The sequence below is a fragment of the Melopsittacus undulatus genome, chromosome 7 (assembly GCF_012275295.1).
Source record: "Melopsittacus undulatus isolate bMelUnd1 chromosome 7, bMelUnd1.mat.Z, whole genome shotgun sequence".
NCBI classification, from domain to species: domain Eukaryota; kingdom Metazoa; phylum Chordata; class Aves; order Psittaciformes; family Psittaculidae; genus Melopsittacus; species Melopsittacus undulatus.
The window spans coordinates 52,518,503-52,542,367 of NC_047533.1; the positions used below are offsets into that span (position 1 = coordinate 52,518,503).

Consider the following 23,865-nt stretch of genomic DNA (forward strand, 5'->3'; position numbering starts at 1 on the left):
GGGTAGCCTTACCTATCTCATTGGTAATATCTTTGCATAAGTGTTTTTAAGTTTCCAAACTCAAACCAAATGAATGAACACTGTGAACATATTAACACACTTCTGAATACAGAGCTTCCTTCGTTCCCTACTGTAGAGATCTTCAAAGTGTGGCTGGTTGCCTTAAATTTTTTAGTTAATGTCCAGGAGGTATATTTCAGTATCGCAGACTGGAAAGAGCTGCTGGCTGGGGTACTCTGTGGAGTTCTTTGATGCTGGAACCTTTCCCTGTCCTTAGCTTGTCAGACCTCATCTGGCAGAACTTCTGTCAATCTGGAGATGCTCTGCAGGAAGTTTTCCCTTGCACTCAGGAAGGAGCTTGCCTGAAGTCTTCATGTGTATACTACACACAGAAAGTATACGTCTACAAGACTACATCTAGTACTATACATCTACAAGATCTACAGACTTGATCTGTTGTCACTTTCATTTGTATATGAATTTGTAGGCAGTGGTATAGAAGAGCTGCTATTTCAAGTGTTAACAGATTTGTAGCTTTCTGTTGGTGAATGTCTATTGATTAAATGATCAGTTTTTTAATCTAAAACATAAATTTGAAGCAGGCTGGGACACATGAATTTTCAAAGTAAGTGTGCTTTGGAAATATTATTCATGTGGCTGGCCCTGGTGTCCCTTTTTGTTTGCATCACAGATATTGCAGTGAAAAACTTACTGCTGGGAAACTCAGAAATAGTGATTCCAGAGGCTGTGTTACAGAATACTCATAACAGGCAGGTTTGGTATTTGTAAATGTAACCATTTGCTTTGGGAAAAGTGATTCCAGTTGTAATCCAATATGCACATTTCAGTTTTATAGTTAGAAAGATGAAACCAATTAGCCAGTAACTGTATACCATGTGATATATTAAACTATCTGAAACAATCTGAATTTAAATACCCACAGCAACTGCTCATTGACTGATGAAGAATTATCTCTGACTGCACTCACAAATCATTTTGAATAACTAATGCAGAATCACTTGAACCTGCTCATGAACAGGAGGATTTAAATTGAACTGAATGCATTATTTAATACAAGGAACTCACACAGCATTTGTAAACAGTGGTGTATCCTAAGCACTATCACCTGCATCATTTGTAACTATATGTACAAACAGCACATATGAATGGGGACTCTAAGTTTAAAACTCATTTTGATCTAGGGGAAGCTATACAGCAGGTTTAAATTTCTACATGAGCTAAGGCATCTTCAGAACTCTTGATATAAATGCAACAGGAAAAAGTGTTTTTATAAACCCCATGGTTCTTAGAGAGAACAGCCTTTCAGGTTTTTAAATTTGTATTGGTGAAATAAGATGTTCTTATTTACTGCTGCAAAAGGAATTCACTGTTATTAAAGAAGAAATATTTACATCCAAAATATCTGACTGTTTTTATCTAGATAAAAAGGCAACTTCTAAAAACTTGTGTGTTGCTCTCCTTTTCTACACTAGCTCTTTTTGAATGTTATTTTTGTAAATGTATGTTAGTATTGGTCAACGAACTACCTCAATTGTCACATTTAGTAGCCAGACATAAAAATGCCACAAATAGCTCATGCCATGCAGTCCTGCCAGTGCCTCACAACCTTGATAATAAGACTTGCACTGGAAGGGAGGATGTGAAGGGATTCCTGACAAGCAGCCACAGGCTGCAATCTACTGAATGCATCTTGTATGAGCATCCTAAGCTTACTCCAAACTCTGAGTTCAGTTTTCCTCTCAACATCATGCTTTTATATGGAAGACTTGAGACAAAGGTGTTATAAATCTCTATTAATTAAATGAGTTTTGAAGATCTGTGTTTTGAAACTTATATTGGTGAAATAGTGTGACCAGCAGGTTGAAGGAGGTGATCCTGCCCCTCTACTCTGCTCTCGTGAGACCTCACTTGGAGTATTGTGTGCAGTTCTGGTGTCCTCAGCATTCAAAGGACATGGAACTGTTAGAACAAGTCCAGAGGAGGGCCACGAGGATGATCAGGGGACTGGAGCACCTTCCGTATGAAGACAGGCTGAGAAAGTTGGGTCTGTTCAGCCTGGAGAAGAGAAGGCTGCGTGGAGACCTCATAGCAGCCTTCCAGTATCTGAAGGGGGCCTGTAAGGATGCTGGGGATGAACTATTCATTAGGGACTATAGTGATAGGACAAGGGGTAGCGGGTTCAAACTTCAAAAGGGGAAGTTTAGATTGGATCTAAGGAAGAAATTCTTTACTGTAAGGGTGGTGAGGCATTGGAATGGGTTGCTCAGGGAAGTTGTGAATGCTCCATCCCTGGTGGTGTTCAAGGCCAGGTTGGACGAAGCCTTGGGTGACATGGTTTAGTGTGAGGTGTCCCTGCCCATGGCAGGGGGGGTGGAACTAGATGATCTTAAGTTCCTTTCCAACCTTTACTATTCTATGATTCTATGAAATAGGAGGTTCTTGTTTACTGCTGTGTTTAATGTAGCCACCTTTTGAATATCTGTGTTTAAATGTAGTCATATTTAGCCCCCCCCCCTTTTTTTTAAAACTTTAGCCAATCTCAGGGGAATGCCAGTGAAAACTTACACTGAACATCCTATCTGTGGAGACGTGAAAGTTAAACCTGTCCTACCTATATCAAGGGAACATCATAGCAAAATGGCAGTTCAGGGAGCCATGAGGTCTTTTAATCAGATAAACATTTTAGAGGCTACTTGTTTAACTGTAACCACTCCTGCTTTTTGAGGGTGAGACAGAGGGATGGATTTGCTCCGTGTATCATCATAATGTTTTGCTAAAGCAATGCTGTGATTAAAAGCACAGATTTCTTCATTTGTTGTACAGGAATATCCTATAACTTCAGAGGAGAACTACAGGAATGTTAAGGGTGTTTTTGAGACCACTACACCACAATGTACTGTGAGATTATCAATAGATCATTTCTCTAGGAGGTAGTATCCAAAAATACTTAGTGAAGTGAAATTGTTTCACTAGTTAAAGGCATAGATGTGAAGAAGCTGCTATTGTTTCCTCAATATTTGTCAACCAAGTATCATGTTTTGTATATACAAAACAAGCATGTTTTGTATATTTGTGATATATATTTTTATATAGCTTTTAAAGAGTCATGCTCTACATTTAGAAACAGTAAATTCATCTCATTACAATCATATTGTTCAAACATGCATTCATGTATTGACGTTTATCAACACTGATTTTGTAATAGCCATAGTTAGAAAAGACAGTTTATGTAACAACTATACATATGTGTTCCTCAAAAGTTGTACATGAGCAGACAAAGAAATTAACAGCACATGTTTGTAATACATCACCATCAGGTTAATATGCCTAGGTTCATTATTTTTTTTTGGTGTGGCTATCCTGAATCTTCTCAGCAGAGTTGTTAAACACCTGTGAAGATTTTAAATTTAAAAGTAAAGCCGTTGATGAATAGAGCTCTTTGCTTCAGAGAATTTAAGATCAGGACTTGGACAGGAAAACTGTGAGTCTGGAATCATGATACATTCTTAACAGAGTACAATACTCTATGACCAGGTTCTTTGGTTATTTCACACATGGAGAGTTCAATGTTAAATTCTAGATTTACTCATTTGAGGATGTTTCATCTTGCACAGGGTTTTGATACAGCCGAGTGATACAGCAGGGCACTGAAATCACAGTACAAATTCAAATTATACTTAGCAGAATATAGCAATTGACTATACAGATGAATCACAATACAAACATGACTATTGTTACTAGTCTCATAACATATGCTCACAATGCTGGGCATTGCCTGTTGCTGGGAAAGAAGGTGAGCTAAGCCCAGTTCAAGCCTTTCTCTGTTCAAACTTCTTTGTTAGTTGCTCAGCTTTGATACTGTCTTGGACCAAGTCATGTATACACTCATCTGTGCTTGTCTGGCCATCTCAGGAAGACACACTTTTGCTTCAGTTTTTATTAACTGAGAACAAGCATTCAAACAACCAGCTGATTGATGCAACTGACATAGCCATATATCTGGAACAAAGGCTGCTCTCTGGTCACTTTTGTAGTAAATTCAGCTTTCTTTGCAACAGTAATTGTAGTTTTTCCCTAAATTGGGTGCGAAAGTGTCTGTGTAAAAATGCCCAACATATTTTCAAATGCAGGCAGAAGATAAATTTACATGGAAAATTTTGGAAAACAGCCCATATATTTTTTTTGCTGGCAAAGGTGTTTCATAGTGAAATATGTTACTGTATCTTCTGCAGAGAAGAGCTTATTGCCACAGTGGTATTTTGCTTATATGTGAATGTCCAGTTTAAAATCTTTTGCCTTTTCTAAAGTCAATCACAAAGGTCCTGTTAGGGTCATTAGAGAAAGTTCTTAGTACTTATATAACTTATCACTAAGATGCAAGACATTCATCTAAGCAATGAATCCTCCTGGAAGCACACCTTCCATTGGAATCTAATATTCACTAATATAGAAACTTGGGTAGACTTTAACTTAGTCCCTTAGAGATTTTCTGCTTTAAAAAAAAGAAATTTTTCATCTATATTTGAAAAATTTTCCTGTTGCAGACAGAGCTGAACTTTGTTCATGTGAATGCCCTTTTCTTTATTTGCCTGGGAATAGGGCTTAATTATAAAACAAAAAATAAAGAATAGACTTGGGGCTCATTATGTCTTCATTATAAAGAAATATTTTATCAGATCTCATGTAATCTTGTGTGGGATGAATAAACTCAGTAGAAACCATGATGCATTTCAGCTTTAATAAGGAGTCTGTTACATTACAGTAAGAGAAACATAAATGCCACAGGTCAGATACATTTGAAACAATGTATGTTATGCCATTGGCTTGTTTCAGGTAATTGCTACCAACATTACCGTGTATAAGCGTATGTTTTCAAACTGATGCATACATATGTATTCAAGTTCCTCCTTCTCTCCAAAGCAGAAAAGTGATGCTGAAAAAATCTCACTGTATTTATAGCTAGGTTTTGTCAGTAGAATTATGTTTGCTTTCCTGTGGCATGAATATCTAGTCCCGAAGTAGGAAAGCATTGTCCAGTGCTGCCCTTCTAGCAGCTGTCACCATGAAATGCTCAGGAATAATCATCTGCTGATGTGTGCAGTGAACTGATGAGACTTGCAGCTGTGGAGACAGTCTTGGAATTCTTCCGTGAACAGCCATTGAAACTTGTGTCCTTTGGAGCTGCTCTTTTCTTACGGCTGGCATGGGTGTTGTCTCCATCACTGGTGTCAAACACCATTGTCATGCTGGACTCCATTCTAGACACAGCATATAGGCTACTTTGCTGGGTGGGATGAAATCTAGCTGCATTGAGCTCTAGCTCGTCATAGCTGGACATCTCAATGAAGGGGCACCAACGGAAAGCTTGTTTGAAGCCAGCTCGGAACCTGGGAGGAAAGATGTTTGGTGAAAGCCTATGTTGTGAGCCAGGCACAAGCCTTCATCTGAAAATATGTATTGTGCTGATAGGACACTGACTTGGCTAACAATCTTGTGCCTAATCCTCTTGGTGGTGAGCTTAGTGGGATTTTCCTTGACTAAAGTCTGGGTGAGGTATAAAAAGCTAGCGGTAACAGCTCCTTTCCATTTTGGAATTCCAATATACTTTCCCTACATTTTAACATTGGTGTTTTCCTTGTACTCAAATTTCCCTTCCTTTGTCTGTTCCTAAATTAGCAAGCACCAGCTTTCATAGCACTGTCTTCACAGAAATTGTTTTGATTTGAGCTGTGAAGAAATCTGCACCTGTATTTTCATTACTTTCAGCAAGAAACTTTACAGTATTCTTTTCTGTAAAATACAATCCCAGCTTCCAGATTCCAATATCCCTTCTGTGTTTCCCTTTCTAACAGAGGTGCTTAAATGGGAATGATGTAATGACTAATTGTTCATATCACATATTTGGAAAATTATTTGTAATAACCAAACAAGATCATAGAAAGTTGAAACCTGAACGTGAACAATGTACAAATGGGAATTTTGAGGGTTTAGCACATTAGTGCTTGCAATATCCAAATAGTGTTCTTTCAATTCAGAGGGACATATTTACTATAAGGACTACTGCTACTTTTTGTGTGTATGCGTTTCCAGAATAGAAGTTAAATGTTAGATAAGCAATTTGCTGTATATTTACGTGTAACTTCCAAAAAAGCACCTTTTCACCTAGACCTAAAACTCATCAGACTTTCTCACTTTGTCTTGCTTCTCTCATTTCCGTTTCAATGATCAGCTGTGTTGTTTATTGTGCCTATAAGCTTTTTGGAGCAATGGTAAAGCTACCACAGTGATGACTACAGATAAAAAATTTAGATTGTTTTCAGTGAAATTCGAATAATCTCACAGAAATAACTTTCTTCCTCTTATTTTTTTTCAGGTTTGTCACAGAGCTGTCACATGGTGACAAACGAGCAGGTAACTTGCTATTTAGGATTTCTCTGTTCAGATGGGATTATGGAATTTGAACAAAACACTGAAAGAAACTCTGATGGAGATGGGTTTAGTGAAGGAAACTGTAAAACCTAAACATCTTTAGACTTTATTATTTTTTGTCTCACCTTTTCTTTCTTATTCAGGGCATGTTTTTTCTTCATCTTGAAATAATGCCCTCTTTCTCTAGATACATAATACCCCAATTAGCCTGGAAGATGAAGCTGGGGATAGGTGTTGTAACTCTGTCTCATATTAGATCCAGCAGAGTTAACAATACTGCACGAACTGATCTGACTCCCAACAACAGACTGTATTTTCCTGCTGCATGAATAGGTTCTTGATTTCAATATTGAGCTTAATTATAAGAAAACTTTCACCAGTATTTCCTCCTTGCATTACATTCTGTACAAGATGACCTTTAATGTATCTCAAAATTATGAAATATTTGTTGATTATATTCTTTCATCCAGATGTTTAGTTTTGTAGTAAAACACAAGTTGTACTAAAGTACAAGTGTCAATACAAGCCATATGAGACATTCATTTTTTTCTGAATAACATCTTTTATGATTCAGCATAAAAAGCTTTTGAACAAAATGACAACGTTTTAAGGGTTTTATGGTAGTAACCGAGAAAACATGAGGCATGATCTTTCCTCGCCTTTGATTTTGCAGACATTGGACATCCAGAGAATTCTGGTTTCTGTTGAAGTTAATAGAAAATTTGCCATTTGAGTTAGGGTATCATTCTGGCATACTAGAACTTTTTATCTTCTTTAAACAGCTGTAATCATCAAAAGGAGAAGATGATTGTATGAAATTGAGCATTACCTTGACATTTTAAGACAATGAATGTTAGGCATTTTAAGCTATTCTGATCAAGGAGGCAAACTCCAGTGTTTTTCCATCAATAAAAGCTTGGCAGGATTTGGTCACTTCATTTTCAGTTAGACTCCTTCTTTTCACAGGTATTGCATGATCCTTAGTGGGGTTTTATAAATATTCAACAAAATTGGTGTAAAACTTGTCAGCAATTAAACTTGACACTGGCTGTTCATTCAAAAGAGATTTCTAATAGTGTTTAAATTATTCAATACTGAATTAAACTCTGACTCCATTATGAGAAGTAATACTGAAAAATAATATGGCTAGGGTGACATTTGTTTAGATCCCGGTCCTACAAGCTGAAATGAAAAGCATGAGTTCATTTGGCAATCCAATAGTCTCAAACTGCCAAGTATCTCACCAAACTCAACAGCAATGCCTTTGAAATTCAGAGCAAAATGTGTTTCTATCAAACAGTACTGTAATTCAGTATGAGGTAATATTTGTTTTAGTTGCCTGTTACAGACCTCAGAGCTCAGTAGACATCTAATGGTGAAGCATTAAAATACACAGTAAACCACGTTTTATATTATACTCTTCCAGTACTGCAAAACAAATTTGTGGCTATGATTAGTTAGTGAACATACAGATTCCACTGTATATCACTAATGGTTGTCTTCTTTATTTTAATGTTTTGCAAGCAAAATTTATTAAACTGCTATAGATTTTAAATTTTGCATATGGAAACATTAAGGGTTGGTTTCTGAATACTGAATTTTGCTCTGAAATTAGACTAATGTAACTACTGGAACTGGACATTTGGTTCTTGGGGTTCATCTCAAGTAAAAAACTAAAGGACAGGGGTTTTCTTGTGCTTTGTTTTCTGTCCTGGGTTCAGCAGTAGCAGTCATTTTTTCTCCTTCTTGGTAGCTGGTGCAGTGCTGTGTTTTGACTTTTGGGCTGGGAATGGTTGCTGATAGCAAGCATGTTTTGAGTTACTACTCAGATGTTTGTCCAATGACTTTTCTGAGCTCATGCTCTGCCAGGGAGGAGGGGAGGCCAAGAGGAAGGAGAGACAGGACACCTGACCCAGGCTAGCCAAAGAGGTATTCCATACCATAGCACGTCATACCCAGGATGTAACCGGGAGAAACCCAGAAGGGCGGGAGCTCTGGGGGGATGGAGGAGGTATCGGTCGGTGCTCGGTTTGGCAGGGTGGGGTGAGTTATGGGTGGGTGGCTGGTGAGGTGTTGTATTCTCTTCACTTGTTGTTTGCTTTATAGTTATTATTTGTAGTAGTAGTGATTTGTGTTATACCTTAGCTATTAAACTGTTCTTATTTCAACCCGTGGGGGCTACATTCTTTGGATTCTCCTTCCTAACTCTCCGGGAGTTAGGGGAGCGAAGGCGGGGGAGTGAGTGAACGAGCTGTGTGTGGACTTGGTTTAAACCATGACACACACTCACTGAAAATTATTCAAGTAAATTATTTTTTTGTCTTTTATCCCACTTAAACCATTTATATTCTCGTTAAAGTTATGCATACCAACTGTTTCATAACCAGCTCTTACCTCTTATTAAGACAGCAGTAGATAATGGGATTGTACATTGTAGAGCTCATGGCGAGCCAAAAGCTGGCCAAATAGATTTGCTGAATGTATTTCCATCGATTTAATTGTTGGTAGATTCCAGTAACTATGAAGTAAATGTGGTACGGCAGCCAGCAGATGGCAAATGTCAGCACAACCACAATCATCATTTTTACCACCTGAAAGAAGGATATAATAATGCTATTTAATAATATACATTAGATTTTGTTTTATTTGGACTAGCATTTCAACATCCATTAATGATTTTCTTGCATTTGATTAAAGTTAGTTAAAGCAAAGAATGAATATGCTTTTACATAATTTTCCCTTTTAATCTGACTCTCCTAAATTTCTTTTTATTTTCTTTCTTTCTTTTTTTTTTCCTTAGCTGGAGATCCTCCTTTTCCTAAGAAAAATAACATGAAAATTTCTCATAACTTCATTTGTATTGATTCTTCCAAGAAAATGTATTCCCTTACTTGTATTTGGCATCTAAAATACTACTTTATTCTGTATACCTAACCATGAGATAAGGTTACAGGGTTTTTGGGACACCTCATTTTGGCCTTTATTGACCCTGATATTTTTTGGTGTTGTTGTCTGCAAGTATATGGCTTATCCCCATTTATTAGATGTGATTTGAGTAAATACAAGGTTGTAGGAAATGAGCAACTGCAGTATCCATTTTAATTTCAGAGGTAGCAGTTTCCTTGGCTGGCAATTGTTATTTGTTGTTTTCTGCAGGCATTGTAACATCTGTTAGCTATCGTAGTTTCCATTAAGCACAAATCAAAAGGAGCTCTGTTTTGTGCTTGAAACACAAGAAATTCCAAGTCACATAAAACTTTCACTCCTGTCTTTCCCTCTTCAGCTATGCCAAATACTAGCTTATCTGCCATTTTCAACCAATATGTCACACATTTACACAACAGACTTTTTGTTTGTTTTGTGAGTAAAATGAAACCAGAAATGACAGATCTGTGCTGGGATGTCTCTTTTTCATTTGTACTGTCAATACTGGAGAGCAATAGGGATTGCTATCAATAGCTGTTTTGTTTTTATTTCTCTGCACAAGGTACTGTTTCCTACTGCTTGTAGTTTTGCCAGGAAAAAATGGAAAAAAAGGAAAAAAAGATGACATTTGCCATACCTACATGTCTTAGGTTGATATTTTTATAAAATTTCAAGTAACATAATTAAATAATTTTACATATTTTACATATAAATTTTATGGTGCATCCATATTACATCTTCCTGTGGGAAACATAAAGCAACTTTTCACTTAATATCTGGCACCAGTTTACAAGCTTTCCTGCTGGCTGGGTCTGTACTGTACAAGAGAATACTTACTGCTACGTATCATCACTTGAAAATGCAAAAGGGGCATCTGTTCACACAAACCCCAACATTATTGATATTTAGTTCTTCTAAAGTACTTTTCATCAGTTAACTGTAAATCGTTGCAGAAGGAAGATTATAAGGAAAGGCAACACGCCAAAACATAATATCAGTTTCACCTTTGCTGAGTGTATGTCTGTATGTCTATATCTAGACATATATAGATGTACATAGGACTTTATATAATAGTTTTTTGGGGGGTAAAGAAGAAGTTGTGACTGTATGTGAATAGACATTTCTGGATTAAATTCTGTAGCTGAAATGATACCATGAAAAAATGCTGGCAAATCACAGTGGATCATTCAATGGCATGTCTTTTCTACTCCTTTGGACATAGCTTCCATGGTTCTTCTGCTGGGATTTACACCTGTGCCTTGCATACATTGTATGGGTAGAAGACTTAACTCCATAGTTATACCACAATACTTAAGCTCTCTGTCCATTGACTTACAAGTGTATTTGTTGCTGTGTTTTTATACCTGCCAGGAATGATAAGTATTACTTCAACATCATTAAGGATTTTTGTAATTTCAGAATGCCTGAAAGTCTAATTACTTGTCTTCATATCTAATTAGCAAGTCTTGAAGTACCAGCTGTGAGTGTGAAATTATTCCTACAATTATTTATCACTGGAATATCATAGATACTAAATAGAAGGATTTTTGTCTGGAAGTTTTCAAAGTGTAATCACAGAAATCCATATTTACAGTGCACGTTTCATCCATGCAGTGCTTGGGAACTAAAACAGTAAGAGCTTTCCAGCAATAAATGCAGTTTAATCTGGTTGAATACTGTGCCAGTCATGCCCTAGAACTGGTAGAAATCACAGTGAGAGAGCAGGTTGCCAGTTCGGCATACTAAATTTTGTTAACTACATTTTCAAAAGAAAGTTGCTTGTCTCTTTCCTACATCCAAATTCCTTTTGGCTAGCTTTCTGTGTTATACTGAAGGGTAGGACAAGTAGTACTTGAAAAGCCTAGTTAAAGGTCTCCTAAAGCTAATAAACCTTCACAGCCTATACAAATAATAGCTTTTTTATTTCAACTGCTGCATTCAAAAATTAAAACACAAAATGAACTAAGTTTTAGGTTAAATTACTACTAAATATTTCAGGTTTTCTTCGGGGAAACAGAAATCCCAAAATAACTACAGTATGACACAAAGAAAATCCTTAACAATTTTTTTCTTTTTGTCAAAATTTCAGACAATTCAATTCTTATTTTAAATGTTTTAACTTTTTTTTAATTAAGTTTTGAAATAAAAAATGCCAAATCACCCTCACAAAAATCACATCTTTTTCTGAGAGGCTACTTTTTCATTTTAAAGAAAACACTCATCTTTAAAAACGTTGCGATCAGCATGAAATTTGCTTATGCTGTTTGTCTAGAAATCCATGATTAAATATAACGTCACCATCATCCAGAAAGCAGAAATTCCTGAAGCAAATAGTTAAACTAGACAACAAGCAAAATATGACATTAGATGGCCATCAGTGTTTCATTTGATTTGTGAAGTAACAGGTCACTGGCATGACAGACAGTGAAGCACACTGCTTTCTTAATCATTACTTTTACAGGTGTTTTTCATAAATAACAAAAAATAACTAAACATTTGAGCTATAATTTTTCTCTCAGATAAGAATTTATCTGTCTTAGTTTCACTGAAGTGAACGGTAATATAGAATCATAGAATAGTTAAGGTTGGAAAGGACCTCAAGATCATCAAGTTCCAACCCCCCTGCCACGGGCAGGGACACCTCACTCTAAATCATATTACCCAAGGCTCTGCCCAACCTGGCCTTGAACACCACCAGGGATGGAGCATTCACAGCCTCCCTGGGCAACCCATTCCAGTACCTCACCACCCTTACAGTAAAGAACTTCTTCCTTAGATCCAATCTAAACTTCCTCTGTTTAAGTTTTAACCCATCACCCCTTGTCCTATCACTACAGTCTCTAATGAATAGTCCATCCTCAGCATTCTTATAGGCCTCCTTCAGATACTGGAAGGCTGCTATGAGGTCTCCACGCAGCCTTCTCCAGGCTGAACAGACCCAACTTTCTCAGCCTATCTTCATACGGAAGGTGCTCCAGTCCCCTGATCATCCTTGTGGCCTCCTCTGGACTTATTCCAACAGTTCCATGTCCTTTTTATGTTGAGGACACCAGAACTGCACACAATTCTCCAGGTGAGGTCTCACAAGAGTAGAGTAGAGGGGCAGGATCACCTCCTTCAACCTGCTGGTCACGCTCTTTTTGATGCAGCCCAGGATACGGTTGGCTTTCTGGGCTGTAAGCGCACACTGAATCTGGCTCATGTTCATTTTGTCATTGACCAACACCCCCAAGTCCTTCTCCGCAGGACTACCATGAATTTCCATTTTGCCCAACCTGTAGCTGTGCCTGGGATTGCTCTGACCCAGGTGTAGGACCTTGCACTTGGCATGGTTAAACTTCATGAGGTTGGCATCAGCCCACCTCACAAATGTGTCAAGGTCCCTCTGGATGGCATTCCTTCCCTCCAGCGTATCAACCGAACCACACAGCTTGGTGTCATTGGCAAACTTGCTGAGGGCGCACTCAATACCACTGTCCATGTCAGCGACAAAGGTGTTGAACAAGACCGGTCCCAACACCGAACCTTGGGGGACACCACTTGTTACTGGTTTCCAGCCGGACATTGAGCCATTGACCACAACTCTTTGCGTGCGGCCATCCAGCCAGTTCTTTATCCACCAAGTGGTCCATCTATCAAATTGATGTCTCTCCAATTCAGAGATAAGGATGTTGTGTGGGACAGTGTCGAATGCTTTACACAAGCCGAGGTAGATGACATTAGCTGCTCTACCCCTGTCCATCAGTTCTGTAGCATTGAAGGTATAAAGTGTATTTTTCTGGAAGAAAAAAGCACTATTTTTTCAGCAAAAAAGGTTGCAGAAAGTACAATGCACTCACTGATATTAGAAAAATATGTGTGATGTCACAAGTCTGTGTGGCATAAAATCATTTGAAACACAGGGCAGTTACAATTAAATTTGAAGTTATCCACAGAAGTAATGATTGGAATGAAAAAGCACTAGTCTGTCTTTGTTTCATCCACTAAGAATGAATATATGTTGGCAGAAATAGAGGAAAAGAAGGATAACAGGAATATAAAAAGGAGGAAGATTATTCCCAATTTCCTTTCCTCTTTCAGAGACAGGCACACTTACTGTGCAACGCCATACCTTACAGTTCTTGCAATTCTTGTCTGTACCTCTAATCTTTCCATTAAGTTTCATTTCTGGATGATATCAATAACCATGAACAGAAATTTCCTTCAAGGTCTATAAACCCAGGGCACCTTTATTTTACTTGGTATAAATCCTGATGTGTGAATGCCAGTAAATTATTAGGCTCAATTAGGGCACAGGGAAAATAAGTGAAAAAGCCCAAGTACAAATTTGCTGCAGAAGCCTTATTGTCTTTTGCCAGTACACTGTGATATTTCACACAAAAGTCTCCAATGACTCTTGCTGCATAACTGCTTGCTCAGCTGCAGAGTTTAAAAAAGCGCCTCAATGGTTTTTGGTTTTGTTTTGCTTTGTTTTGTTTTTTTTTTTCATGCGGGGTAGAGTGCATAGACCTGTAGCTCTGACAATACAAAGTTCTTTGATTTTATATCTTTTTAGTAACCCTGTTCTGTTTTCTTTTTTGAGATATCATCATTTTTCAATCCTCTGTGTTGCATAGAATTCATTAATAAGGGTTTGCTTTTGGGGGTTAGGAAATATTTTTAAAGCAAGCAAACCAGAAAATGACTGAATTCAGTAGTGCTTAATGTCTAACTCTGTTTCTGCCATCATTTTACCATGGAGTTTTCAAAAATTTATTATTACAGTGAACATCATCTGTCAGTATCCCAATGGCACCATTTTCCTGTGCTGTTCTGCTCAACCTCCTTTTGTGTATTACGGGCAGCATAGGCAGAGGAAAGAGTTTTTCCTCTGTTCTGGGACTTTGGTTAAAATGAGTTGTACTGAGTCTCTCAGTCATGCAACCTTTAGGTGGGTCTTGAGGCTATAGTTGGAATATGATGGAAAATCAAAGTGGTTTTATTTTCATCACCCTGTTCTGCTGATATTGATGTACTTCTGCCTATGTCTAAGAAAAATGATGTCTATAAAAAAATTGATTTATGTGCTTTGTAGTCTTGCCCATTCCTTCAAACCCTTCCTGAGTAAGAAGCATTCTTCCGTTGTAAGGATGCAATCAGTAAATCCACTTCCCAATCCTGGGACATACATGGTACTTGTACACTAAACACTAGAGTGAAGGGAAACATCACTATGTCTTCTGCTTCTCTACAATGCTTATTTGGAGTAAACAATCTTTTGCAAGAAAATTAAGATTCAAAGGTCTCTACTAGTATGGAGAAAGGACTGATTTCTAAGATGCCAAGTGCTGCAGGTTTTCATATAATTTTGACAAGCTCAAGGATTTTCTGTGCTATTTTAGCCCAGAGAAAAGATAGATTCTTAATGGCTGAAAGATTCTTAACAGCTGAAAGAGATGCACATTTAGAATGAGAAAGTGTTAAACAGCTTGGAAGTCTTTCAGTCATGTAAGGTACTTATCAATTCCAATGCTCAACAAATAATGTTATTCTTCCAACTTATACTTTCTTTTTCTCAGTTGCTTAGGATAAAGAAACTACTTTTCATTTCAGTTTGCATAATCCCTTGCTACAGAGCGAATCCACAATCACTTACTTTGTTATTTAAGCTGTAATGCTGAAAAAGGTATTCTGTTCTAGTATGGAGCAGCTTTGAATCAGATTGCTGTCTTACAAATGCTAAAATGTGGGATCCCCCCCAGATCAAAACAATAGTGACATTTTTCATGAGCAGTCTCAGCTACTGGCTTTTTAAAGTGATGCTTTTCTAATGGTGCATGGAACACAGCTCCGACAGTGACAGTCTTGAGACTGTCCTCATTTAATGTATCACAGATGAGATAGAAACTGCTGGATTGGTACTGAGCTAGCTTTAGGGATTGTTTTACACTGTCCTAAGCAAGAGCATACTTAGAAAAAAAAATCTGGGATTTGCCGAACTAAGGACTAACAAAATAAGGCTTAATTCCCCAAATCAAAGGGAAGGGGTACCTTCCTGAGGGGATCACATGTGCCTCTGTGTATGTTTGCACAGTTCTGGAGTGGGCATCTTGTCAGTATGTAAGCAAAGTGCTCCTACATCACCACAGCAGTCATTTTTGTCCCTGAAGCACAAGCACAAATGAATCTACAAGGTGGAAATATTCATACGCCATGCATAGTCAAGTGGTGAGCAAGGTCTGTGACAATGTAAGTCTCTTCCATAGTCTGCTGTTACATGGCTGATCTGGATGAACTGCAAATCAGATGCTTTCCCCCTGTTTCTGTGTGCTCCAGGGTTTGGTTCTCTATGCATACATAACATGGAGAAGTGTATATTTAGATGTGCAGCCTTGGTAGACCATTACCTGAATAAAGGCCAAAAAATGCTATGTTTATTACTGTCTGACTTTTAAAATACATACATAGGTGGGGATTCAGTATAGACTAGGGTGTCAGCTGTGAAGATCTGGCTGTCCCTTGAAGTCTGTAGTACAAACGTATGTAGAGTAGTTGATTGCAGCTTGTGTTTTTAATGGAATTTAGGATAGTCAAGCTATACTGACTTTCCGTTATATTGAACAGTTTGACTCCATAATGCCATTTTGAAAATGGAATATAGCATATGTAAGTTATTGGAGATTGGAATGCTGGTCCTTGTGCTGGGAATAAGATAACATTAAGAGAAAATACATGTAAGTAGCTACATGTGAAGTGTTCATGCAGCAGTTCTTAGAGAGACCATTTGCTCACATCCTGTCCCGTTGCTTACTTCCATAATTTGTGAAAGAAGGGAAATGTTTTATGTAAGTATTTCAGAAAATTATTTAAAATTGTTTGGATGCCTTTTTGTAATACTTGTGGTTCTGAAAGAGTTCTCCTGGATATTTCTGTTTATCTAGTAAAAGCTTTTTTCACACAGTAATTTTGAGTGATTTTTGAATTTACATATGGCTGTTCTGACCCTGACTTGGAAAAGCGTGTCCTGCTGTCTTACTTGAGTTGGCTTCTCACAGTGTGTGGTATTTCAAATTCATATTCAAAAGTAGCTCCCATGATATCATTATTCCTACAGTCCCATATTGTTTTGAATAGTATTTTCTTTTCAGATGGAAATCTAAAGTTATCTACTTTTTCTCCTCCACTGTGTTGCATATACTAACATACATTAATGGATTAGATAGATGCATTTGACTGCAAATCAATATGGAATGTCTACTTCTGCTGTAAAAAAAATATATATATATATAAAACTTTGAAAATTTCCTTATGTACTTAAGCTGGTAAACCTTGACCATCTCCTTAGTGAGTCCTGTAATACTGTGAGTCACTAGAAAATATACAGGGTTTTTTCAGTACCAATTACAAGAAAATTTGAAAAACTATTTTGACATTAGAAAAATTTGGCCTTTAATAAATCATTATCACAGTAAGAAATTGAAATGACACCTCAAGCTGTGTTAGCAGAAGCAACAAATGCAGACAGAAGCTTATGCATGGAGGAATGAAAATTGCTGAAAAAGGTGCACAGTGATCTATTATCATAAAGTTAATAGAGGTAAGGGGAACTGTAAAGAAAAGAAATAGAATTTGAAAGAGTATTTTTTGTTCTTCTGTATTCTCCATTTTGGGACAAGGCAATGGCATGTGCATGCTGTTTCAGAACATATGTACGTTTCAGAAAACAGTTGTATCAGAACTGCATCTCTTGACAAAGACAACAATAACTTATTGATTTTATTTACAGTACATGATTATTCCATCTTACAGGCTAAGTAAAGTTGGAAGAGGGGTTGGAACAGATTAGATGTTAAAAAAAAGAGAAGGTGGAGACAACATCTGTGAGCAAGTCTAATTATTTGCAGTGAATATAGAGAACACTATGGCCTAGTAAAATCTGATGGTAATGTTATAAACCACCTATGGATACTTTAGTCAAATATGACAGTATTGAAACTATAATTGAAAATTAGAACTGAAGAAAAATAAATGATGTTCAGCTGGACATCAGTGAGCCTCATGCCAGGAGCTTTAAGAAGAAGGGGTAATACCTGCAAAGTCCCCACATGCAGTGAAAGTTCAGAAGTTCAAAAGACTGATGTCAAGCAACTTTAAGTGGGTCAGTTCCCGGGATGTTTGATCTTTCACAAAAAATAAAAAAGTATTGGCATTAGTCTCTGGCAGTCGTGAATCTCTAAAAATTTCAAGTCTTTGACCCTTAAAGATATGAAGTATGACTTTGTGTTGCCCAACCTGTAGTGTGTATGGTGAAACTCTTTGAATCCTCTCCTCTTTGATGTTGATCTCAGAAGCATGCAGGGTGCATATGGAGTCACACATCAGGAGTAATGAGACTGTCTATCAAACTACTAACAACTTTCTCAAGCTTCAAATCTTCTATTGGCAAATATTGTTTCTTCTTTTCTCCCGTTCACTACCTTCTCTAACATTAAATACCATTTCAAACAATCCTAACCAAACATCCTCTGTACTGTGTCATTGCATAAGATGAAACATACAGTCAGCTATTTTATATTTCTCCTTCATTACAAGTGCACAGACTTTCCATATGTCTTGATATCTGCATGCTAAATAACAAAAAACCCCAGATGATTTCTTTGTTTGAATAAAGGAAAAGCAATAGCTCTATTATCAGAGGCAGGCAGGATGATAGCTTTATTTGGATTGCAGTCTATCATCTTTCCAAATACCAGGTATTTCATAAATCCTGCTGGAGAGCACAGCAGTGGAACTCAAGAGCTGTCATGGAGCTCTACCAATAAAGTCACTGATGCAGTTACAATATATCTGCCCATAATTTAATCCCCTTGTTCCATGTGTTGAAGGCATGCATTCCAGTACTCTCATCCTTTAATTAAGGATGCTACTCCCTGTCTCTTGCCAGTTCTTCACTGACTGGAAGGACAGTATTGGTGATAGCACACTTAGTGGATGAGTGAAATGTTTTCCTGCTTATGCTCTTTAGGAAAGGTAATTTTGTAACTTTGAAAATACACTTTCAGGTAAGTGACAACAGGCATGGCAAAGACTGTAACAATAATGTTGGACTTCTATGTATTATGTTAAAGAGAAAATGCTGATCTCTTAACATGCTTTAGCATTTCTGGAAATTGGTCAATAAGTTAATTTTGAGACAAATATGTAAAGCACATGAAAAGTCATGCTGATTTTTCATTATCTTCTATCTGTTCACATTCTTAAAAATCTTTAAGGTGTTAGAAAGCAATAGTGGTGATAATTCTAGTCCAACTGCATTTTACTTAAGAGAGGCTAGCATATTGTCCTCTTAAAAAGAGCTATGTAAAAGCGAAAATAAATAACACCTTTGGTTTCATAGGAGGCATTGCACATCATACTGCAAAGCTGTCTAGGCATGTCTACCATTCTGACAACTGAAACTCGCCATAAAGATTTTGCACTTATCTCTTATGAATCTGAAGTTGTATGAATGAGAAATGATCCTAATCTTTCCCTTCATACATCCTCTGCCGTAACAACTTTTTCTATGTAATATGTGGGTTAAAAACACTTTAATTTGGCTGACAGTGTCCTGTAAGAAATGAAAACATCAGTGTCTTCCAGTATTTGTAGAAGATCCCTCTTGTTTCAGAACCCAATATGCTGAAATCTGCTATTGCTACAGCGTCTTAGCCTACACCAGTGTTCAAACATATTCAGTGTGAGGAAGCAAACCGAGCAACAGAAAACGTGTTCATCATTGTGAGTTAGAAGTCCATGTTCACATAGCAATTTTTCAAATATGAAAGGTTAAATGCATTTTAGTATGAAAAATTGTCAGGAATAAAAACCACAGCGGCCATCTTAATAAAGAAGAAAGTTATTTTAAGAAAAAGAACATTGTAAGAAAGAAACTTTAATGGCACTGTAACATCATGAAAACTGAACTGGAAATAGTCAAATAATCAGTTCATAAGCAATCCACAGTCTTGTTAGATTAGGTAAGACTTACAGTGAAAAATATTGAAAGAAAGTAACTGGTTAAAAATAATTTCTATTTCCCACCAAAGGTTATTGATTTAAAACCTAAAATATCTAATATAAGCAGGCCAGTCAGCACTCATCTCAAAGCTGAATGGGCCTTAATCTACTAAAAATTACAGCAAGATTCACTTTCCTTTCAGTAGGATGAGACTCTGGCTAAAAATGAGCTACAGGTTCACTAGTCCATTGTTCAAAACTCAGTATTTTGGCTCTGTAAAGACTGAATATTTGGGCTTAGTTTCCACATATCAGACACAGTATATGCTGCTATATGTGGAATAAAATATTAAAATCAAACCTTTACTTAATGGTGAACAAAGGTTACAAAAAAACCCACCAGCTAATGAACACGGAAGGCAATTTGTCAAACTTAATATTTTTTTTTATAAAAGTAGACCTCTCATTACTCTATTTCAAGTGACTTGGTGTTTCTGAAGGTATATACTGTGATACTTTGCAACACAATCACAGATGATTTTATCAGGGTTCACTTAATGAGTTTTAATGGAACAGTACCTTTCTCTTAGCTTTGAGCTGCTCGTGATATTTGTTGGATGTGTCGCCTGGTATTTCTCCTCCCCAGAGAGTAATTCCCACTATGGAATAAGTGATGCCCATGACAAGCAGTGGAAAGCAGTAGACCAGGACAATCACAATAACATGATACCTGCAATAAAAACCATAAAGCTGATAAGTGCTTTCGGAGAAGCTATACCAATGGATTGGGCTGCTAGAAAACAAGAGTGCTACTGTAGCACAAAGCATGTTTTATATTGACCAGCTAGTCACTGGTGTTTTCACTGTCTTTGTGAAAGTCTTGAATTACACTGCAAACTCGTTTACATTTTAATGCAAGAGCTTGATGGGGTTTCTAGAACTGATTTTGAATTTGCACTATCATAAATTAAGAAGGACTCTAAAGTTATCATGATCAGTGACTGAAAAATAAGGTATGTTTGTCCATAACTAGCTGAAGTGATTTTTAATTATTGCACAGTCAAGTATCCTAAGGACAAGTTAGGCATTTTGCACTCTGGACCATAAATGAAAGAGGAAAATGAGTATCTAAATGGTATACTTATGCAAAGGCTCTGTGTTATTCAACGTACTTGTTGTGGTTTAACCACAGCTGGTTTAACTACACAAGCCACTCACTCACTTCTGGCCAACTCACCCAGTTTATACACTGGGCATGAAGTGCTGTGGTATGGAATACCTGTTTGGCTAGTTTGGGTCAGGTGTCCTGTCTCTGCTTCCTTCCAGCTTCTTGTGCCCCTCCTCACTGGCAGAGCATGAGAGACTGAAAAGTCCTTGATGATGGTAAGTACTAGTTAGCAACAGCTAAAATATAGGTGTTTTATCAGCATTGCTCTCAGACTAGAGCTGAGACACAGCGCTGCTCCAGCTACTAGAAAAAAGATTAACTCTATCCCAGAAAAGAAAGGACAGTATTTCATATAGCAGATCTGTTGCACATAGGAAATATCTGCTGCTTATGTGCAACATAGTCATCTCTGCTGATATAAGCACTAGGGGAAAAAAGGTAACTGCTCTTGCTTCCTGGTTGAATGCCATCCTCAGATAAAATCCTAGTGAATGAACAGTGAAGAATCCCCAGCCGTCACTGAGAGTGATCTTCCTGCCCTAAAGAGAAAGATTTGTAGGTTCCTCCTAAAGCGATACAAATTATATATGTGACCTGGGTGGGCCCTTTCACTTGCCTGAAAGAGGGCAAAAAGTAAAATTTGATTCTGGATGATCACACAGGCTTTCAGCCTTGAACACAGAGTTCATCTTAAATGGCAGTAATGACATGAAAGGGCAGAGTGTTTCTATGGCTAGGTAACCACTTATTCATAATTCTGCCAGAAGTAAAATAGGATAGATTCAATTTAACTGTTACTCTACACTTTCAGAAACTGGAACCAGTTACAGGTTTTACAGTTTTCTTACTTGGACTGCTATCCAAGATAAGTAATTGTGATAATGTAACAGAACAAAGTGGGGAAATCCAGCCCTCTCACAAAGAGATCCAGAGGAAAAAAAATCTGATTATGACAAGGAGAGGCTGGAAATACTTTTTTTCCTATCTAGGATGAAAAGGAAGGTTGCTTTGAATTGCTTACTCTATCCCCATTTCTGACTATTTCTGTCTGTGTAGAAGTAGCCATCTTAAGTAAAGCAGTGATGGTAAACATGAAGCATGGGATGAAGAACACATAGAAGTGGAAGAGAATAAATGTGTTCCACTTATCACTTACAATATTCTATCTTTCTACATTCTAAAACTTGTTCTACATTTTTCAGTGATCAATTCTATTAGTTATTCTGCATGCAGAGTATCTGCATGATACTCTACAACTTTTGCCAAGTTCATTGCAAGTGTAGACACCACCATGCACAAGTTTAAAAGAACAAAAGCTTACGTAAAGTGCTGTTTTGGACCACCAGGCCACGCTACATAGCAAAGAGTTCTCCCAGGCATCACCTTGGTTATGGAGTATAGGCACTGTGGAAAGGCCAACAGGAAAGCCAAAGTCCATATGCTCCCAATGACCACCTTGGTAGCAGTTGCAGAGAGCCTAGGTTTCAAGGGGTCAATAATGGCCATGTATCTGTAAAAGAAAGCAAAAACCTGTGTATAAGAAACCTTCAGAGATCAGGATGTATCTAGAATCAGCCAAAACTTAGGGTTGGGAGAAGGATAAAAGCAGAGATATTTGTCTTCCTGGATTTCTGATGGCATTGTACTTTGTGAGTTTTTCAGCCCCTATGAAGGCTGGAAGAATGTTCATAGAATTTTATTTTAAAGCTGTGGGACACCTGGTTAAGCAAATGTATACCAGCAGAGCAACTCTCAAAGAGTTAATCCTGTTATTACACAACCTGATTGAAAAGCAACAATACAGCTGGATCCTCTGTTACTCTGCTATAATACAGGGTTTATCTCTAATTAAAAAATTTACAGTCAAGCTGTCAGGATTGTTAGTCATCTGTTGAAAAGCTACAGGAACTTGATAAGTCCACATGCATCCATTTCAGTAAACACAGACTGATTTTGGAACATTTGCCAAAGAGCCCCCGACTGCAACTAATTCATACAGAGATGGAGAGAGGAGCCATATGAGCATTTCCTTGGGTAATGTAGAAATGAGAAAAGCACCAAGAGAAATAGATATATAAAGCATTAAAACATCTCCCGTGCCTTCTCAGTTCCTGTGATCTCAGGTAGGATAGCATTCTTTTTGCAGCTCTATAATTGTATGGGCAATCCATGTTTGGCAATTTTAGAAGAACATGCAAAAATTAATTTAAAATTTTACTCTAATTACAGTTTAAAAGCTTAGGAAAAAGGGTATCAGGAAGGCAACGAGACAGTAAAAGAAAAACAGATCTTGTTTTCTGTCTTTCAATCTCTGTTATATATGCAAGGAATAAGAGAGAAATTTTGTATGTTATATACTCCGTATTGCATTTTCACATTTTTCTTAGCAAGACTACTGCTTTGATTTCTTGGCTAAGCACTGAATTAAGATACTATTCCCCAACTTCCCTGATTACATAATTTTGTTTTATATAACAATGACCAAATAATGACTTACAGAATAATTAATTATGTTAATTAAATGGTAGCACTATTCAAAATTTCCTCCAGTATTAGGGGAATACGGATAAGTATCAGCCAGAATTACATTTAAAGAAATTTTTATACTTCCATAAAACTAGGATGATTTTGGCTATATTTGTGCCCATATTCTGTTACTTTATAAAGCACACTAAATAACTAACTACATATTCTTTAATCTGACATCCTAATGTTTTCCAAAACAACACAAGAAAATGGTTTTTACATTAATATTTTGCTTCAGATCCAGGGGGCTCCCAGAGTACATTAAAAAATCCTTTTATTCGTGATTGATTCCATGCTGACTGTGAGTTAATGTAGCTGTTAATGGATCAGCAATTTAAATCAAGAAATTTCCATGGAAGTATTCAGTGAATCTGTGTTTATTCTGGAAACTAAATCTGAATGAAGATCTGCCCTTCTGCAGTCATTGGTAACATTGATATTCTACACTGTGTTTCCAAGCCATTGCTTTTCTAAAATCAGAATTAGAATAGCAATGAATTAGAAGCAGCTCAGGAATAACCAGGGAGGTCAGAAGGAAACTAACAAAATATTATTCTCTGTGTTTCCTTCTGGTTTTGTTTTGTTTTATTTTGTTTGCTATATTATTATGAAAACACCTGAAGCAAGTAGGAAACTGGGGTGAGTATGAAAACCAGCTTGAATGTTTTACCAACAAGAAAATAATTTCCAATGAGAATTTGCCAAATTTCTAGGAAAATGTCTGGATCAGTTTCAACATTTTATCATCAGCCATGGGAATTAGTACTAATTCTGGAAGAAGCAAACTCGTTGCCAAACAATCATTACGGTCTGTACAC

At 37.1% G+C, this 23,865-nt stretch overlaps 1 protein-coding gene across 1 annotated transcript in view; it reads right to left on the reverse strand.

The window, feature by feature from the left end:
* Nucleotides 1-5,092: 5,092 nt before the first annotated feature.
* Nucleotides 5,093-23,865, reverse strand: part of TACR3 (tachykinin receptor 3) — a 33,010-nt gene continuing 14,237 nt past the window's right edge. The window contains exons 2-5 of the mRNA XM_005148646.3: nt 21,843-22,031; nt 19,933-20,083; nt 8,845-9,041; nt 5,093-5,408 (exon numbers count right to left, since the gene is read on the reverse strand). Coding sequence (XP_005148703.2) covers nt 5,093-5,408; nt 8,845-9,041; nt 19,933-20,083; nt 21,843-22,031 — 853 coding nt within the window. The remainder of the gene's footprint in view (nt 5,409-8,844; nt 9,042-19,932; nt 20,084-21,842; nt 22,032-23,865) is intronic.